The sequence below is a fragment of the Colletotrichum siamense genome (assembly GCF_013390195.1).
Source record: "Colletotrichum siamense strain Cg363 chromosome Unknown KSG_Cg363_contig05, whole genome shotgun sequence".
NCBI lineage: Eukaryota > Fungi > Ascomycota > Sordariomycetes > Glomerellales > Glomerellaceae > Colletotrichum > Colletotrichum siamense.
Genome location: NW_023501018.1, coordinates 326,975 through 344,574, shown reverse-complemented (window position 1 = coordinate 344,574; position 17,600 = coordinate 326,975). Strand labels below are relative to the sequence as shown.

The 17,600-nt window shown below is 46.2% G+C and overlaps 5 protein-coding genes across 5 annotated transcripts; 2 read left to right on the top strand and 3 right to left on the bottom strand.

The window, feature by feature from the left end:
* Positions 1–1,207: 1,207 nt before the first annotated feature.
* On the bottom strand, positions 1,208–2,600 carry CGCS363_v007746 (uncharacterized protein; the record flags this gene model as incomplete). Its single annotated transcript, XM_036639595.1, has 2 exons — positions 1,208–2,343; positions 2,393–2,600. 2 exons carry the CDS (start codon positions 2,598–2,600, stop codon positions 1,208–1,210), a joined length of 1,344 nt encoding a protein of 447 aa, XP_036494204.1.
* Positions 2,601–3,152: 552 nt separating this feature from the next.
* On the top strand, positions 3,153–10,271 carry Znfx1 (NFX1-type zinc finger-containing protein 1; the record flags this gene model as incomplete). The annotated part of the gene is made up of 6 exons (XM_036639594.1): positions 3,153–4,644; positions 4,701–6,158; positions 6,205–6,541; positions 6,606–7,297; positions 7,359–8,252; positions 8,302–10,271. 6 exons carry the CDS (start codon positions 3,153–3,155, stop codon positions 10,269–10,271), a joined length of 6,843 nt encoding a protein of 2,280 aa, XP_036494203.1.
* Positions 10,272–10,889: 618 nt separating this feature from the next.
* On the top strand, positions 10,890–11,395 carry CGCS363_v007744 (uncharacterized protein; the record flags this gene model as incomplete). The annotated part of the gene is made up of 3 exons (XM_036639593.1): positions 10,890–10,954; positions 11,046–11,178; positions 11,288–11,395. 3 exons carry the CDS (start codon positions 10,890–10,892, stop codon positions 11,393–11,395), a joined length of 306 nt encoding a protein of 101 aa, XP_036494202.1.
* Positions 11,396–14,782: 3,387 nt separating this feature from the next.
* CGCS363_v007743 (uncharacterized protein) lies at positions 14,783–15,547 on the bottom strand (the record flags this gene model as incomplete). The annotated part of the gene is made up of 1 exon (XM_036639592.1): positions 14,783–15,547. One exon carries the CDS (start codon positions 15,545–15,547, stop codon positions 14,783–14,785), a length of 765 nt encoding a protein of 254 aa, XP_036494201.1.
* Positions 15,548–15,963: 416 nt separating this feature from the next.
* On the bottom strand, positions 15,964–17,178 carry chy (Cyanide hydratase; the record flags this gene model as incomplete). The annotated part of the gene is made up of 3 exons (XM_036639591.1): positions 15,964–16,937; positions 16,989–17,082; positions 17,131–17,178. 3 exons carry the CDS (start codon positions 17,176–17,178, stop codon positions 15,964–15,966), a joined length of 1,116 nt encoding a protein of 371 aa, XP_036494200.1.
* Positions 17,179–17,600: the final 422 nt, after the last annotated feature.

Here is a 17,600-nt window from a genome sequence, read left to right as displayed (position 1 = left end):
TGAGCGGCCCACGCAAGCCTCGTGAACTCAAAAGCCTAGCTGGGCCTTCGTATCAATTAATTTCGATTTATATCGAGTAATGTCAGTTTCTACGATGAGCTTAAGTGTGGAATATGCACAAGCCGGGGCGGGCACGAAGCGCGGTCTGGTAGTATGACTCTTCGCCTCCATGGCTACCCCCAGTGACATCGCGACTACATGAGTTCTCGTCAAACCGGGTGTGACATGGAGTTCTTGGAGGTTTATTGGTGCTAAATAAGGGAGATGTTCATCCTTCTGGCATAATTGGATCATCACATGAAGTGTTCGGCTACTATCATAATCAAATATGTTTCTCTTCATCTAATTGTACAACTGCAAATTGAATCTTGATAAAAAAGAAGAAATAAATCCACAGCACTCAGGCAATGGCCGTTGAACGGCCAAAGTCCCCATAAACCAGCTCTCATAGCCCTCAAGATCAGTCTTGAATACTTTAAATATTCACAGACCCATCTAGACACTCCATAGAGTTGAAGTCAATCTCTGGGATCCTCTCCGGAAGCCCGGCGCACGGCCAACGTCACATCAGTTCGAGAGCTCACGTGCTCTTGTGCGGAACTTAGTTCAAGTAGATGGAAGTTTTTTTTACATAAATGGTTGGGGCACCTGGGGTAGGTAGCTTCGTTGGGTGCTGGCAATTATCACCGCCGGTAAGGGTTGGTGTTAATATGGTGAGTCCTCAGCAATTGTAGTTGAAGAGAACAACCTCATATTTTGTATGGAGTACTTAATGAAAGGGAAGATTTAGGCACGATAAAGCTTTTATTGATTAGAAGACGTGCCTTTCTCTTACAGCAACGAGATAATGTCCTTCGTGATGATCTCGGTGAAGACCACCCTCACCGAAGGGAGCTCACCGAGGTCCAGTGCACGGATCTATCTCACCCAAACCCTGGCACGTGACGCCGCCTCACCCTCAATTCTGTGGGGCACAGGTGTCTTGGTCCTTCACACTGCAATGTATGTGGACGCGACGCTCAGTCACGAGACGCGTCAACGGTTCACTTGATCTTGAGAGACGATGATGAAGTTGCCTCCGGTTCGAAAGTTTGTATAGTTTGTATAGTTCACTGATGAAGCTAGTAAGGAAAAGAATACGAAGCCATGTTCTCGAACTCCCGCCAACTTTCGCCATCCCTCCACGACGTGATGAACTTGGCCAGTCTCAGTAAGTACATCGGCCGCAATACGAACATTCCTGCGAACAAGCAGTGAAATCCCGGTCATCTTTGTCGCTATCGCTCCAACCAAGGTCGCCCCCGCCCACGTCAGAGTCATACTCACCGTCGCTACTGAACATGACGGTGCCAGCGGTACCCAACCAGCGAATCCACTTGAACAGCACGCCTCCCGAACACAAAGCGGGCAAACCGGGAGTCTGCTTCAACACTTCCAGCTTCCCTGGCACACGGTGAGCAATCTCCAGCCTGTGATTCGGTTGGGCAACATCGACGATGCGGTGCAGAAGTGCTGCTAGCTGTGAGAGTTCATTGTTCTGCTCCCTCTCCCAATCCTTGAGCTTGGAAGACACGTCGATGACTTCAATGTCGTTGAAGACACCTCGGTTATGATATGCCAGGACGAAGTTCGGTATCTGCGCCACCCACATGCGAGGAAGCTCTTCGCCGAGGAAGTCGCGGCCTCGACGAATGCTCGATCGTGTCTTGAGATCGAAGACTGCTGATTGCGGAACCTTGAAGCCCCCCGACAGCATTTGCAACTGAGAAGAAGTCGCGGGTGTCTTCGATGTCATGTTGTTGTCCGCTAGGCTGGCGACGAGATCTTTGACGGGATCTGCAGCTCCGCGCTCACGCTTGGGTTGCGCCGTCGAACCCAGTCGGTCCTTCAGATAGCCGTCACCCTCGTGCCGGACGATGCAGCCGAGTCCGCCAAAGTCGTATCTGAGAATCCGCTGGTGAGAAGCTGAGCCGCGGACATCTGCATCCCATGTGGTGTAGGCCTCTGGAAACGTGTGGCCGTAGCCTCGAACGTCTGGGATCGTTGCCGTGGGCGAATTTTCTCTGCGGATCAGGTGCACCGTGTTGCCGACGACTTCTACCAACATACGGAAGGGCCGCTCGTCGCGTCTCACAAATCGAAGAAGATTGCCCAGTGTGCTTCCACAAGCGACGATGTCGACTTGCTTGCTGGGTGCCTCCGGCTGCATCGTCAAGATGGCTCTGATGGCGGGCTCCATTGGATGCGAAGCATATCTCGCCGCGTTTTTGTCGCGATAGTAGACGCCGCTGTCTTCATACAATTGACGAGGTGCGCTCAGCGGCGTCCATCTCGGTGGTGCGCCTTTTCAATTAACACGAGCAGCAAGCAAGATGCCGGGACGGATACGCACCTGGGACCTTCATTGTCGGCTGCGCTCTGTCCAACCAATTGTATGATGCAAGGACCTCACAGTCAGTTACTGTAGCAGAAGACGAGTACTTGGATGCCGACTTCGCCAAGTCGGCGATGGCGATCGACTCTATCGGGGGCCCAAAGGGGGGTGCTGCGGCATCCAGTGCCAAATTAGGCCGCTGCCAGTTGTTGTTGCGACGAAACATGTTGTTGAGTCGTTGATCTGATTTTCCGAACAAAGGCTCTAGAGAGCTGTTGCAACGGGTTCGGAATCATGCTGGAGAGGGCGCGTCTACATGAATGGTTTAAAAAGCAGTGCCGCTCGCCCTGCGGTTTGCCTCACGTCGATGAGCCACTCACAGCCTCCCATGCTGGAGGCCGACCACGACCCAAACCACGGCCCAATCGAACGGCCAACAGCGGTTTGGATTGGCTTTGGACAACATTTCGCCGCTGCTTTTTCTACTTTCTCAATTCAATTGCCCCAACAAAGCTGTTGGACGTCAAAGCCTAACCTTGTCTGCCTTGGAGGTGTTATCAGCATGTGATAAGTATTCGCTGCTCCTGGTATGCCTACCTGTCGTCTGTTTCCAACATTACTTCTCCCATTCTTCTACAGCCAAACTGTCTTCTTGTTGCAGTATTGAAGAGCGATTGTTCGCGACGCCTTCATAGTGTCTTCAATCTTTGCCTTTCACTGTCTTGATCGTGTCTGGATCCCATCCACACTCCCTCAACCACTGCTGGCTTCACATACAATGGGTTCCATACAAGGAGATCCTCAACGCACCGCCCGTCTTCTGAAAGTCTTCAGAGATGTCACCAAGGGTGGGCGATCCATTACGACGGCTGCTAATGCACGCCTTTTCCTCGAGGCCGTCCGCTCGAACCCCTCACCGGTCCAGTGTTTGGAGACCGTTACCGCCAGCACCGCTGCTAAGGACGCCCTTCGCTACAGTCTTCGACTCGACTTGTCTGTTTCCTCTATTCGATCCCACGTACTACCTTTCATTGAATATCTGAGCGATCCCGGCGTGAAGATGGTGTACAATGGCGAGCTTTTGCACCAAATCCTTCTCCTCATTGCCCAACCACCCACGCTGTGGAACAGCCTGATGATTCTGTATCAGGAGTCTCGGCTTGATGAGAATGATCTCTTCGTATTTGCTTGGCTTTGTCTCGAGCTTGCCAGCGTACCCGGAAAAGAGCATGACGATCTCATCAATGACATTTCGTCTGCCATTGATCAAAAGCCGTTCCAGCAGGCCCAAGATCAGAGAACCCGAGAGCTCATGTATAGAACGAAAAAGGTCCTAGCGCTTCGATCTTCACCTTCCCCTGATAGGGATGTCGATGGAGCCGGGGGCCGCCATGATAACGACTTCGCTGATTTCCGAGATGTCTCCATCTTCCCCACGAGCGATGAGTTTCACTCGAGTGCCCCTCCCTTCTACCGACGGGCGGCCGAAGTCACGGCAATCGACCCTTCCGACCGGCCTCGAGCGCACCTCGACAATCAGTTCCGCCTCTTGCGCGAAGACATGCTTGGCGAGCTGCGCGAGGACTTGACCGTCGCCCTCGGAAAGAAGAAAGGCAGAAGAGGAATGCCGCAGATCCTTGCCGGCTTGACTCCTATTGGCATTGACACCGGCGACGAGAAGCGAGGCCGCTTTTGTGCTGTCCTTCTCAGTTGTCAGGTGGGACTGGAGGTTCTGTCCAAGCTGGATGGTCCTCAGCGGACGAGGTTCTTGAGGGATCATAAAGGCTTTCTACGCCACCAGTCTTTCGGAGCCCTGTGCAGCAACAGTAAGATCATTGCATTCGCTTCATTGATCCGGGACAATGAGCAACTGGCAGTAGAGCCTCCTGTGATCACGTTGCAATTCACCGACAGTGATGCCCTTGCCAGAGCTCTGCTTGCTTTACAGTCTCCTGCCGATCTCCGATTCGTCTTGGTCGATACCCCGATCTTCGCGTACCAACCGGTGCTGGAGCGACTACAAGAGATCACCGAGATGCCTCTCGAAAGAGAGCTTCTTTGTCTCAAACACAACGGCCCTGATGCCTCGCCCACCACATTGGACCAATCTGTTCATATCGAGAATTACATCAGTCAATTCAAGCAAATCCTCAAGGGCGCCTCTTCGACATTCAGCATGGGCAGTCAGCAGTTTCAACTTGACAAGTCCCAAATCCGATCTGTGCTGAGCGCGCTTCAGAGCCCGTTAGCTCTGGTTCAAGGACCTCCCGGTAAGTTGTCACAACCAAGCACCTTGCATTATGACATTAACTGATTACGAACCTAGGTACCGGCAAGTCGTTTGTGGGAGCGCTCGCAGCGAAAATCCTGCTGAAGGACCCCAAAAAGCGCATTCTGGTTTTGAGTTACACCAACCATGCCCTGGATCAATTCCTCGAAGACCTGATGAACATTGGCATCTCGCCTGATACCATGGTTCGCCTAGGATCCAAGTTCACGGAGGCAACTGAAAAGCTTCTCCTCGAGCGGCAAGTACGAAACCGCGCTGGTTGGGGTAGACTACCATGGGATAAGATAAGTCATGCGAAAGAGAACATGTCGAATGCGAGGGCCGAGATTGACAAGGCGTGTGGAAGTCTTGTGCGGGGAAAGATCAGTCTTCTGGAGGTTCTGAACTACCTCGAGTTTGAAGAGGACGCCGAGGACTTTTACGATGCTTTCACGTTGCCTGAGCAGGACGATGGCTTCCAGCTTGCGGGCAATTCTCGTCAGCCTCAGAAGGCTATGTCACCCGACTACTTGCTTGACCGATGGGCGCGGGGGCTGAATCCCGGCGAACTCACCCCTCTCATCTCACCCGAGAGCAGACGGATTTGGCAGATTCCGGAGGACCAAAGACGGAAGCACATGGACACCTGGATTGAGAGCCTGCGCGGCGAACAAATCGAAACGATCCAGCATCTGGTGCGTCAATTTGACGATGCCCAGCGAGAGGTGGACACCCTATTCAACGAATCTAAGTGCAACTTTGTTCAGGGGAAGCGACTTGTCGGATGCACCACCACAGCCGCAGCGATGTACAAGTCGCTCATCAAAGCCGCTCGTCCGGATGTCGTTCTCGTCGAAGAAGCTGGCGAGATTCTCGAGGCTCATGTGCTGACCGCCTTACACTCATCCACAAGCCAAGTCATCTTGATCGGCGACCACAAGCAGTTGCGTCCAAAGATCAACAATTACGCACTGAGCGTGGAGAAGGGGGAGGGGTTCGACCTCAACCGCTCTCTTTTCGAGAGGCTGATTCTTCAGGAGCACGAACACACGACGCTCCAGAAGCAACACCGAATGCACCCCGATATCTCGGATCTCGTTCGACAGATGACATACCCGCTACTGGAGGACGATGATAAGACTCTCTTGCGGCCGGAACCAAAAGGACTGCAGGGAAGGGTGTGCTTCATCAACCATAGTCACCCAGAGGATCTTGCAAACGGGATCAACGATCGGCACGGTGGCGAGGTGTCTGCAAGCAAGAGAAATCGGTTCGAAGCTCACATGGTTCTCAAACTTGTGAAGTACCTAGGACAACAAGGGTACAAGACCAGCAACATCGTTGTCCTTACCCCATACATTGGACAAGTCTCCCTTCTCAGGGAGATGTTAAGTAAAGAAGTTGACCCTGTGCTAAGCGATCTGGACTCGTTCGAGCTCATTCGCGCTGGTCTAATGACTGCTGCTGCTGCAAAGGTCAAAGACGGGTCAGGCCAAATCAAGCTGTCAACTATTGGTAAGCTCAATCTTTGCCCCACGAGGAAATGTATTAACTCTTTCAGACAACTACCAAGGCGAAGAGAGCGACATTGTCATAGCATCCATGACTCGGAGCAACAACAATGGCGACATAGGTTTCATGAAGGCGCCTGAACGCCTGAACGTTTTGTGCTCCCGAGCGAGAGAATGCCTGATCATGATCGGCAACATGGAGACATTCATGGCATCCGCCCAGGGCAAGCCTGTCTGGTTGCCGTTCTTTGAGATTCTAAAGGAGAAGGGGTACTTGTACGATGGTGTACCCGTGCGCTGTCAACAGCATCCTGAGAAGACGGCTTTACTCAAGGATCCGAGTGACTTCGACGCGAAATGTGCCGATGGTGGCTGTGACGAAAGTTGGTAAGTTGAAGGCACTTCTTGCATCGCTGAAAGAATCCTATGATGCTGACCATGTCGACTGAAGCAATGCTTTGCTGTCTTGTGGAAAGCACAGATGCCAGCTACGCTGCCACCGGATCAAGGACCACGCGAAAGTCACCTGCCATGAACGGATCAAGAAAACTTGCGACAGAGGCCATGATTACACCATCAGTTGCAGCGCCAAGGAGGACGCTTGTCCAGCCTGCGTCAAGGAAGACGAGGACAACCGCAGGAGGATCCGGCGAAACCTGGAAATGGAGAAGGAGCGACTCCTAGCCCAGCAGCGATATGCGAAAGAGCTCCAAGTGATCCAGGACGAGCTCGATCACGAGAGACGAAAGCTTCAATATGCGCAGGAGGACGACGATCAGAAGAAGAAGTTGAAGCAGGCTCAAGCTGATCTCAAGGATCTAAGGGACACTCGTTCTCGTGCGGAGGCCATGAAGGCGGCACAAAAGGCCGCGCCAATAGCTCCGGATGCCGCGGTCAATGGCGGACCACCGCCACCACAAGCAGCCATTGCGCCGGGGAGTGCCCAGGAAGAATGGGAGCACATGAAATCGCAGTTTGGTGCTAGAAGTGACCCCTTGGACACGCTCATGGGCATGATCGGGCTCGAGAGCGTCAAGCAAGAGTTCCTTTCTATCAAGTCCAAGGTTGATGTCTCTGTTCGTCAGCAGATCTCCTTGTCAAAGGAGCGGTTTGGTTGCACCCTACTCGGAAACCCTGGCACTGGTAAGAATCTGCACAATCTTCTGACAAGTCTCTTATCGAGCCAACCACTAATTATTGACAGGCAAGACGACTGTCGCCCGCATATACGGCCAATTCTTGACATCGGTAGGCGTTATTGCTGGCTCCTGTTTCAAGGAGACATCAGGTTCGAAGCTCGCCAACATGGGAGTCACAGGCTGCGAGAAGTTGCTCGAGGATGTCCTCAACACCGGTGGCGGAGTGGTCTTCATAGACGAAGCATACCAGCTCTCGTCCGGGAACAGCCCTGGTGGCAAGGCTGTGCTCGATTATCTGCTCGCTGAGGTTGAGAATCTCACTGGGAAGGTCGTCTTTGTCTTGGCTGGTTACAACAAGCAAATGGAATCCTTCTTCGCGCACAACCCTGGATTTCCAAGTCGCTTCCCGCTGGAAATGAAGTTTGAGGACTACGAAGATGCCGAGCTTCTGCAGATTCTGACCCTACAGATAAACAAGAAGTACGGAGGCCGGATGAAGTGTCAGGGCGATCTTTATCTCCGAGTGGCCACTCGCAGACTTGGCCTGGGCCGCGGAAAGGAGGGCTTCGGCAACGCCAGAGCTGTCGAGAATTTACTCGCCAAGATAATGAGCCGCCAGGCGAACAGACTCCGCAAAGAGCGGCGGAAGGGGGTTCACTCAGATGACCTTCTCTTCACCATGGAAGATCTGGTTGGACCCGAGCCCTCGAACGCCCTTGCAACGAGCAAAGCTTGGGCTAAGCTGCAAGGTCTTATCGGACTGAAGTCTGTCAAGCAGTCGGTCAAGGCACTCGTTGACAGTCTTCAAACCAACTATCGCCGGGAGCTTAAGGAGGAGCCTATTCTCGAGTACACCTTGAACAAGGTGTTTCTCGGATCTCCAGGAACAGGCAAGACGACGATTGCCAAGCTCTACGGAGAGATTCTGGTTGACATTGGGATGCTGTCGAATGGTGAAGGTAAGTGCCGAGACGGTATTGCATTAAATTATGACGCTAACGTTGTCAGTGATTGTGAAGAATCCTTCGGACTTTGTTGGGGCGGTAATAGGAGGCTCAGAAGTGCAAACGAAGGGCATACTTGCATCCACAATGGGCAAAGTCCTGGTCATCGACGAGGCTTACGGCCTGTTCAGCACCAACGGCAGCACCCCATGCCCGTTCAAGACGGCTGTTGTCGATACGATCGTCGCCGAAGTGCAGAGCGTCCCTGGAGAGGATCGGTGCGTCCTACTTCTTGGCTACAAGGATCAGATGGAAAAGATGTTCCAAAACGTCAATCCTGGTCTCAGCCGACGGTTCCCAATTGATTCCGCCTTCACGTTCGAGGACTTCACCAGTGACGAGCTGCGCAAGATTCTCGACATGAAGATCAAACAACAGGGCTTCAAGGCCACAGATCAGGCAAAGAGGGTGGCTATGGAGATGCTTGAGCGTGCGCGAAACCGACCCAACTTTGGCAACGCTGGTGAGGTGGACATTCTCCTGAACGATGCGAAGGCGCGCCATCAAACCCGGCTTTCAGCAAACGAGACAGGCCAGGTCTCTACACTTGAAGCTCTGGACTTTGACGAGAACTTTGATCGTGCTGAGCGCAAGCACACCAATGTGGCCAAGCTCTTTGAGGGCACCATCGGCTGCGAGATGATCGTGGCGAAGCTCGAAGGGTACCAGGAGGACGTTAGGTCCATGAAGGCGCTTGGAATGGACCCAAAGGAGAGCATGCCCTTCAACTTCGTCTTCCGTGGACCACCTGGCACGGGAAAGACTTCGACAGCGAGGAAGATGGGCAAAGTATTCTACGACATGGGTTTCTTGGCGAGTGCCGAGGTATTGGACTGCTCAGCGACGGATCTTATTGGCTCATATGTTGGACATACCGGTCCTCAGGTGCAGAAGCTTCTTGACAAGGCCCTTGGAAAGGTTCTCTTTGTGGATGAGGCATATCGCCTCAATCAAAGAGGCCACAACAACTTTGCCAAGGAAGCTGTTGACGAGATAGTCGATTGCGTAACCAAGGAGAAGTACAAGGGCCGCATGGTTATCATCCTAGCCGGCTACGACGACGAGATCAATGAGCTGCTATCCATCAACCCCGGAATGTCTAGCAGATTCCCGGAGTCCATCGACTTCCATCCTCTCACGCCAGAAAATTGCTTCGATCTTCTTGTCAAGCTCCTACAAAAGCAGAAGCAGAGGACAGAGAGCAAGAAGCCGATGAATAGCGTTCTCCTGGCTTGTTTGGAGCAGCCGACCTCGACGTTCAAGAAGGAAGTCATTGAGAACTTTGGAAGGCTTTCCACCCAGGCCAGCTGGGCCAACGCCCGCGATGTGGAGAGCCTGGCAAAGTCCGTTTTCAGCTACGCTCTCAAGGCTCTCCAAGGCACATGCGTCACCATTACAGAGACGATATTTCTAGACGAGATGGGCAAGATGTTCAAGGAGCGAGACGGCCGCAACAAAGTAGCGAAAAAGACCAAGGGCGGACGGCAAAGTAGTCCGCCTCTAGCTCCGGCTATGCCGCCTCCTCAAGCCCCTCCGGCCCCAACCTCAACTGGCACTGCGACGCAGCAGCAGCCGCAGAGACTCTCGGATCGCACCAAGGAGAAAGACACCACAGCAGAGAACACTGCAACAGCCGGTGATAGCAACGGTTCGGGAGGCGTACAACGAGATGCCGGGGTCAGTGATGAAGTCTGGGAACAACTTGAACGCGACAAAAAGGCTCAGGAGCAGAAGGAGGGTAAGTATCGCTCGATGCTCAAGGCCCAGAAGGCAGCCTCTGGTGCTGCCAGAGACGCGATTTTGAAACAGATCCTCGAGGAAGAAGAGCGCCGGAAGAAAGAAGAGGAGCAGCGCAAGAAGGCGGCGAAACTGGGGAAATGCCCCGCTGGATATGCCTGGGTCAAGCAGGCCCAGGGGTTCCGGTGCGCTGGAGGGTCTCACTTCATCTCTGATGAGCAGATTGCCCGAGCTTGAGTATAGATAAACACTGAACTTAGATTCTACAAGAGGAGCGAATATCTATATCATGTTTTAGATTTCTTAATATAGCAACCGCATGACCTGAACCCGTCGAGCAATCTTAATCGGCATCTAGAAGCGGGCCGCGAAACTGGGGCACCAGAGCAATGGCTTCGTCGAGAAAACGCCTTTTGCGTATCGAAATACCGACAATTTGGGTCCACGTCTGTGAGCTTAACTCGTCCAAACGCCGGTTAGAGTTTTACATGTCACATTTATCTCTCACATCATTTCGGCTTCGCCCGAGTGCTTGGTTTCGTGCCGGTAACAAGGCCTTGCTTCGATACAGCTTCACCGCAAGCGACGTTGACTCGCGCAGTCCCATCCTCTCAAATAGGCAGTTGCCTAACTCATATATAGCCGTGCCGTCAACCCGGAGATTCAATTAAAATCTGGGGTTAGCAGCCACGTTGTTCGTGCTGGTTGGGGTTCATCCGTTCATCTTCTTTCGTCAATCGTTGCCACTCGCGTCGATCGCTGAACACTGGCCAGTACAAGCTCTCACCGTTAGACACTCGTTCACTATTTCGACTGTAAATACTTCAATTCTATTTCTTACGCAATCATTTGAAAATGCAGATCCCTATCACCTTTGTCACGACCGTCATTGCCTTCTCAGGCGCGGTCTCCGCGTTGCCGTAAGTCTCTCAGTCGCCATTTTCGCCATGCAATCTGCCTTCCGCCCCCCTTATCTCCAGAAACAAAATACTGAAGCTCTTTCTCCAACAGGCAAGCCATAACGGGAAAGGCTACTGACTTTGGAACCTACTTTTGCCAGACTCGCACCGACGCCGGCAGCAAAATTGTGGCCAACAACAACTTTTGCAAGGCAGCTGGCGGAGCAGTTTTAGCTTCGGAGGGTGTAAGTACAAACACGTTCCACCATTCTCTCTCGGCCAAAATAGTTTGCAAGCATTGCAGCAAGCAAGAGATGAGCTACCCCAGAAGATGGCTAAAATGAAGCCTCACAGTTCTGCTGCATCCGAAACAACAACTTCAAGGTTCTCCAGGCCATGGTGAAGGGCTGCAACGACAACAAGCTGGTCTTCAGCCAGAATGACACTCCTTGCTCGCCTTGAGCAATGTGATTGTTACGGGACGAGCTATTGCCCTCGGTTTACGGATGAAGCAAGGTCTAATGTGTAGTAGCATGCGTTGGAAACAGACCTAGTTACTGTACATAAGGCCATCTGAGATAATCCAATCATTCGCCCAGGCTCATTTTGTCAAAGTTCCTACAATATGAGGAATGACTTCGTTTGGTGACTCGCCCGCCGGTGCCGCCAGATCGACCTCAGCCCACGGTCCAACTTGTTGTAGAGTCTGTCCCGTCCGCCGACAGAGGTGGCAAGAGCCCATCGCTTGTTCCTAAAAGATATTTGTGAATCCTGGTCAGCGCTCCCCGCAAGGCAAGTAAACTTATTAAGTTTAATTAATTAATTAATTAAGTATAAAGCTATTGCTAGTTAATTAAGTTAAGTTTAAGCTTTAAACTTAATTAATTACCTTAACTTTTTTAATAGGGATTATAATATAAATTAAATAAATATTCTACTACTAAATATCCTTATTTTTCTCTACTTTTTTTTATTTACTCTCTATTTCTAATAGGACCCCTTTTAGTAAAGTATAAATTACCCTTTTTTATTTATTTAGTTTTTTTTTTCTTTTAAATTAATATTATTATAATAAACTTAATATAATATTCTCTAACTTTTTATTTTAGTTTAAATATTAAGTAATTCTCTTAAAAAGTTTAAAATTTATTTTTTAAGATCTTCTAGAAATCTATATTAAATTTATTATTTTATTATTATTATTTTCTATTCTTATTATCTATTAGTATTTTTTAAATATATTATAAAAGTAAAAGTATTATTAATACTATTTTTTCTTCTATTTTATTTATTTTATATTAGATATTTATTATATTAATAATCCTCTATTTAACCTCTACTTTTTTTCTAAATATTTTTAATTAACTTTTAAAACTTAGATTTATTATATTATAACTTAAGTAAAATAAAAACTACCTCTTATTTAACTATTTTTTATTTAAAAACCTTTTTAAAGTTATAATAAATAATAAAATATATATATAAAAATTAGAACTTTAGAGAAAAAGTATAAAAAAGAGGATAAACTAAATAAGAAACTATAGCTAATATTTTATTCTCTATTAGCTAAATAGTTAACTAAAAGCTAATTATTAAGTTTATTATTATTATAATCTTAAAAATAAGTAGATTATTCTTAATATTAAAATAACTTTATTTATTTTAAAGTATTTAAAAAAAAACTATACTAAAGAGATTAAAATATTACTTATTAGCTTAGAAAGTTTTAAAAAACTTAATAATATTCTATATAAGAAATAATATTTAGATTTTATTAATTTAATAAAAAATTATATAAAAAGTATTTAAAAAGCTACTATTTACTTTATTATAAATATTAAATTTTTTTTACTATTTATAAAAACTTTATTTTTTAAAATATAATTTCTAATATTAATATAAAGCTAGAAATATTACTATAATTTACTATATTAATAGTTTTTAAACTTAATAGTATTTAGAAGTATTAGAAAAAAGTTATATAATAAGAACTTTTATATATTAATTTTAAAATCTATTTAGTTTTTAATTTATAGATTTTTTTAAACTAATAAGCTATTATAAGTATTATTATATATTTTATTATTAGAGAAAAAGGTTTTTAAGTATATTTAATTATTATAAAAAAGTAATTTAAAACTTATAATAATATTAACTTTATAAATACTTTTAAAGAGGTTATTTAAAACTAAAGTATTATAAACTAAGTAAGAACTTTAATCTTTAATAATATAAGCTTAAATAATACTTATATAGTAAATCTAATTTCTTAACTTAACTTTTTTATAAAAAAGAAATAAGATATTTAAGCTAAAAAGATTTATTATTTTAAGTATATCTTTAACTTTATATTAAAAACTTTCTTATTTAGTAAAAATTTTAAAAGTTTTAAGAGATAGTTAGATATATATATTCTTCTATAATAAGATAAAACTAACTTTAAATATTAATAAAAAACTAGCTTTATTAGTAAACTTTATAATATTATAAAGTTTATAAGAGCTTTATTATAATATATATAAAAGTTTAAAAATTTATTTTATAAAATATTAGAGAGATTTAAGTAATTTAGTAATATTCTTCTCTCTTAGTAGATATTTAGAGAAATTAAATTAATCTAAAATAATATTATAAAATAGAACTCTATATACTTTATAATTAAATATATAATTTACTTTAAAAATAAAGTAAATAACTTTTACTTTTTTTAAAATATTAAAAATCTTATATTAACTTAAGATATTTTAACTTTTAATAACTAATTATAATTAATAGAAATTATAATAATCTTAAAGTTTATTTAGAAAATTATACTTTAAATATAGAGTTTTAGATAAAATAACTTATATAGTAAACTTTAAGAAATAATTACTATTATAAAGTATCTTTTAAGTTATTTTAAAGGTTAAAAAACTTTCTATAATAATATTAATAATAAGAATTCTTAAGATTTTAAATTAAAAGAGTTATAAACTTTCTTATAAGAAATATCTTAAAGATTTACTTAATTAGTATATTAATAAGTTTTATTATATATTTAAATATTATAACTATCTTAAAAATAGTTTAATAAAAGCTTTTTACTTATTTATACTTATTAAGAGTATATTAATAATATCTTTAACTTAAAAGAGATAAGTAATAATAGCTAATAATATTTAAAAACTTCTATTAATAATAAATAGAAAAAGCTAAATAAGTATTATATTTTAATAGAGGAGTTATTTCTATATACTACTATATTACTCCTTTACTTTAGTTTTAATATAAAATATATAGAAAAGAACTAATAATTTTTTTATTAATAAAATTAGATATTTAATACTAAGTTAGCTTTAAAGAGATATTTTAATTAATAATATCCTTCTAAAGAAAAAGAAGATATAAGAAATATAAACTAATATTTAGAACTTTATAATCTAGATAACTTTAAGTAATAGGTTTAAATAGAAGCTATTATACTTAAAAAATAATAAGGATAATAAAGAACTAAATAAATTAAAGAAATATTTAGATTTATAGAAATAAACTAACTATAATCTTATTAATTAGTAGTTTACTTATAAAGAAGAATATTCTTATTTAAATAAATTAATATTAAGTATATTAGTAATATTTTTATAGTTATTTAACTATAAAAAAGTATTTAGTACTATATCTTTTATTTAGACCTTATAAAAGCTAGTAATAAAAGTAGAAAAGTTAGAAATACTATAATATATAAAATAATAGTATAAAAAAAGTATAATTTTACTACTTAGTAAGTCTAAATAGCTTTACTTAGTAATTACTTATAATTAATTAGTAATTAATTAAGTATAGTATTATGATATAGTAATTAAGTTAAGTTTAAGCTTTAAACTTAATTAATTGCCTTGGGGTGGGCGCTGATCCTGGTAAAGTTAGCGACTGCCCGGCAACACAGAGGTTCGACATCTTACTCTGGTACAGCGGGATCACCAAGCCGCGCTCAGCCTTCACGTGCTCATACACGTACCACCTCCCTCCCTTCTTGAGATAGCCGTAAAGCAAGCGTATATTCTCCTCGGGCTCTGGGATGCTGCAGAGACATTGAACGGTCATGATGCAGTCCACACTCCCAGGCTCGATCTTGCCTCCCCATGCCGTCTCATTCTGCAGGTCCTCGATGCCGACCGGAACAACCTCGTACGTCTTTTCCAGCCCTGCCTCCTGTGCTCGACGCTTTAGCGAAGCAGCAGATAAGGGGTTCGGTTCAACACCATAGATCTTTGTCGGCCCACGAAGACTTTGGGCTTTTGCAGCACTGAGGACTTTGACATGCGCATCCATCCACATGCCACTGCCGGCGCCGATTTCAAGAACGACCCCCTCGAGCGGTTTGCCAGACATCTGAGCAGAGATATTGCCTCCACGAACGCGACCCTCGAGGAGTGGGAATACCATCGGTTCTGCGCCGGCTTTGGCCTTGGGGCCCATAACGACCCAGAAGTTACCGAACCATGCTTCTTTGAAGGCGGACCAAGACAGTAACGCTTTGACGTCACCAGAGGCGACCAGCTTTGCGACCGTTACGGGGAGATAGACGAGGGAGAAGGACATGAACAGCCATGGCTGGATCAAATAAGTGATCATTTTGTTAACTAGTTGAGTGAATCCTCATTGGAATGATGAGGTTAAAAAGAGGCTAGTTCAAAGTCAGGCCATTTATGCAGCGGAGCTGAACCCCGGAGAGTTTGTCGCCCAAAGTGTCCGCGAGACCCCTCATTCAAACCCCGCCCGAACCACAATTTCGGCCGAGGGACACGGGCGACTGTCGGTTGTACAATGCTCAGCACTCGGAAATGCGAGCGAGTATCACTGATTCATTCATAGTAAATTGGTTCGTCGTATTAACCGATGAAATAAAGCTTGAGTCACACAATTACACGAACTATGGTAAGTATTCATGCATAGGAGGCCAAAGCCCGAGATGAGATTTTCTATGTACAAGATGCGACTAAGTCTATGATGAGATGGTAATATTACATGAGGCATTACTGTTCAAGCCTCTAGAGCTTCTTGGCAGGCTTGACGGAAGGCTCCTTGCTGACGCGCTTGTTCACGCTGTCCTGCTCGTGCAGCTCGGGCTTGGAGTCCAAGGGACGGTCAAGGCCGAGACGGTGATAGGTGCTGTAAGAAGCGATGCCACCCTCGGGATCGGCCTCAGTCACGAGCTCCTTGCGGCGGGTGTCGACCAGAAGACGGATGAGGTCGGGGCGCATGTAGTGGCCGGCAAAGTCAGCGAGGACCTTGGTGAGGTGGTTCTCGTTGAGGTCGATGTCGACGAACATCAGACCGTCAAAGTCCTTGTCGGGCTTGGCGACCAAGCTGCCATCGGGCTTGTAGATGCGGGCATGGCCGTTGTAGACGGAGGGATCGGTCTCGGGCTCGACGCCCTCGGGGGTGTTCTTCTTCAGACCCTCGACGGAGAGACGCTGGAAGGGAGCGAGGACCCAGGTGCCGGTCTCGATGGCGTAGGCGGGGGTGACGAGGTCGGAGGCAGGGTCGGCGTAGTTGGTGGCCGGGTCGGGGGCGACCTGGCGCTCCTTGCCGGGGTAGACGGGCCATCCGGCGACGTGGACCTGCTCGCCCATGGAGACGTTGAGGGACTTGAGGAAGGGGTTCATGTTCTCCCAGCAGTTGAGCTGGCCGACGCGGCCGATGCCGGTCTCGGAGACCGAGAGGAAAGTGTCGCCGGAGCCGTCGCCGTAGACGAGCTTCTCGACGTGGGTGGGCTTGATCTTGCGGCGGTGGTTGATGACGGTACCGTCGGGGGAGATGAGGACCTGCGAGAGGTAGAGAGTGGCGTGGTCGAGCTCAGAGAAGCCCATGGAGACGTAGATCTGGTTGTCGCGGGCGGCGCGGCGGATGCGGCGCATCTCCTCGGAGTCGACGCGGAGGGAGTTCTCGCGGTACTTCTTCAGCATGGGAAGGGATTGCATGTAGGTAACCTTCCACATCCAGTAGGGGTAGCCAGGAATCCCTGGAGGGGTTAGCATGCTGGCTGCTTGATGAACAATGGGATGCGACTCACAAACTTCAGGGAAGGCGACCAGCTTGCAGCCGGCCTGGCCCGCCTCGTTGATGAAGTTGATGGTCTTCTGAACACCACCCTCGAGGTCGAACCACTGTTCAAGTTAGCATCGGGTCGAAGCTGGGGGAAGGAGAAGTATTACACCGGGCTCGGAGGTGACAGCGGCGGCCTTGTACTTGGTGATAGGCATGTTGAAGATTGTTGATCGAACGAGTTCGAGATGTAAGATGGTTGTTTGCGTGAGACTGTGAGTCTGGATTGATGTGTTTGAGTGTGATGCTCCAGAAAGAAGATTCGAACTTTCAGAAGAATCCAACGTCCTTATATGGTCTCTAAGTTTCCATGTCAAGAGTCTGTCGGACAATCAAAGTCTTCATGTCTGTCACCGGGCTTTGAGAAGCATGGGCAAACCATCTGTGTCACGCTATGGTCCAACATGGCCTGCGTTGTCAGCATGGGCATCGAAATGTGTACAAACGCCGTTGAACGCCTCATAAAAATGCTCGGTATCAATGCTCAAGCAGATTCTTGGGTCAAGTTGAGCAAGTTTCCTCAAGCCCGAGCCCCGTTCTACGCCGTCTGGGTGTGGCGTGATCGATATCCATCTTTTCC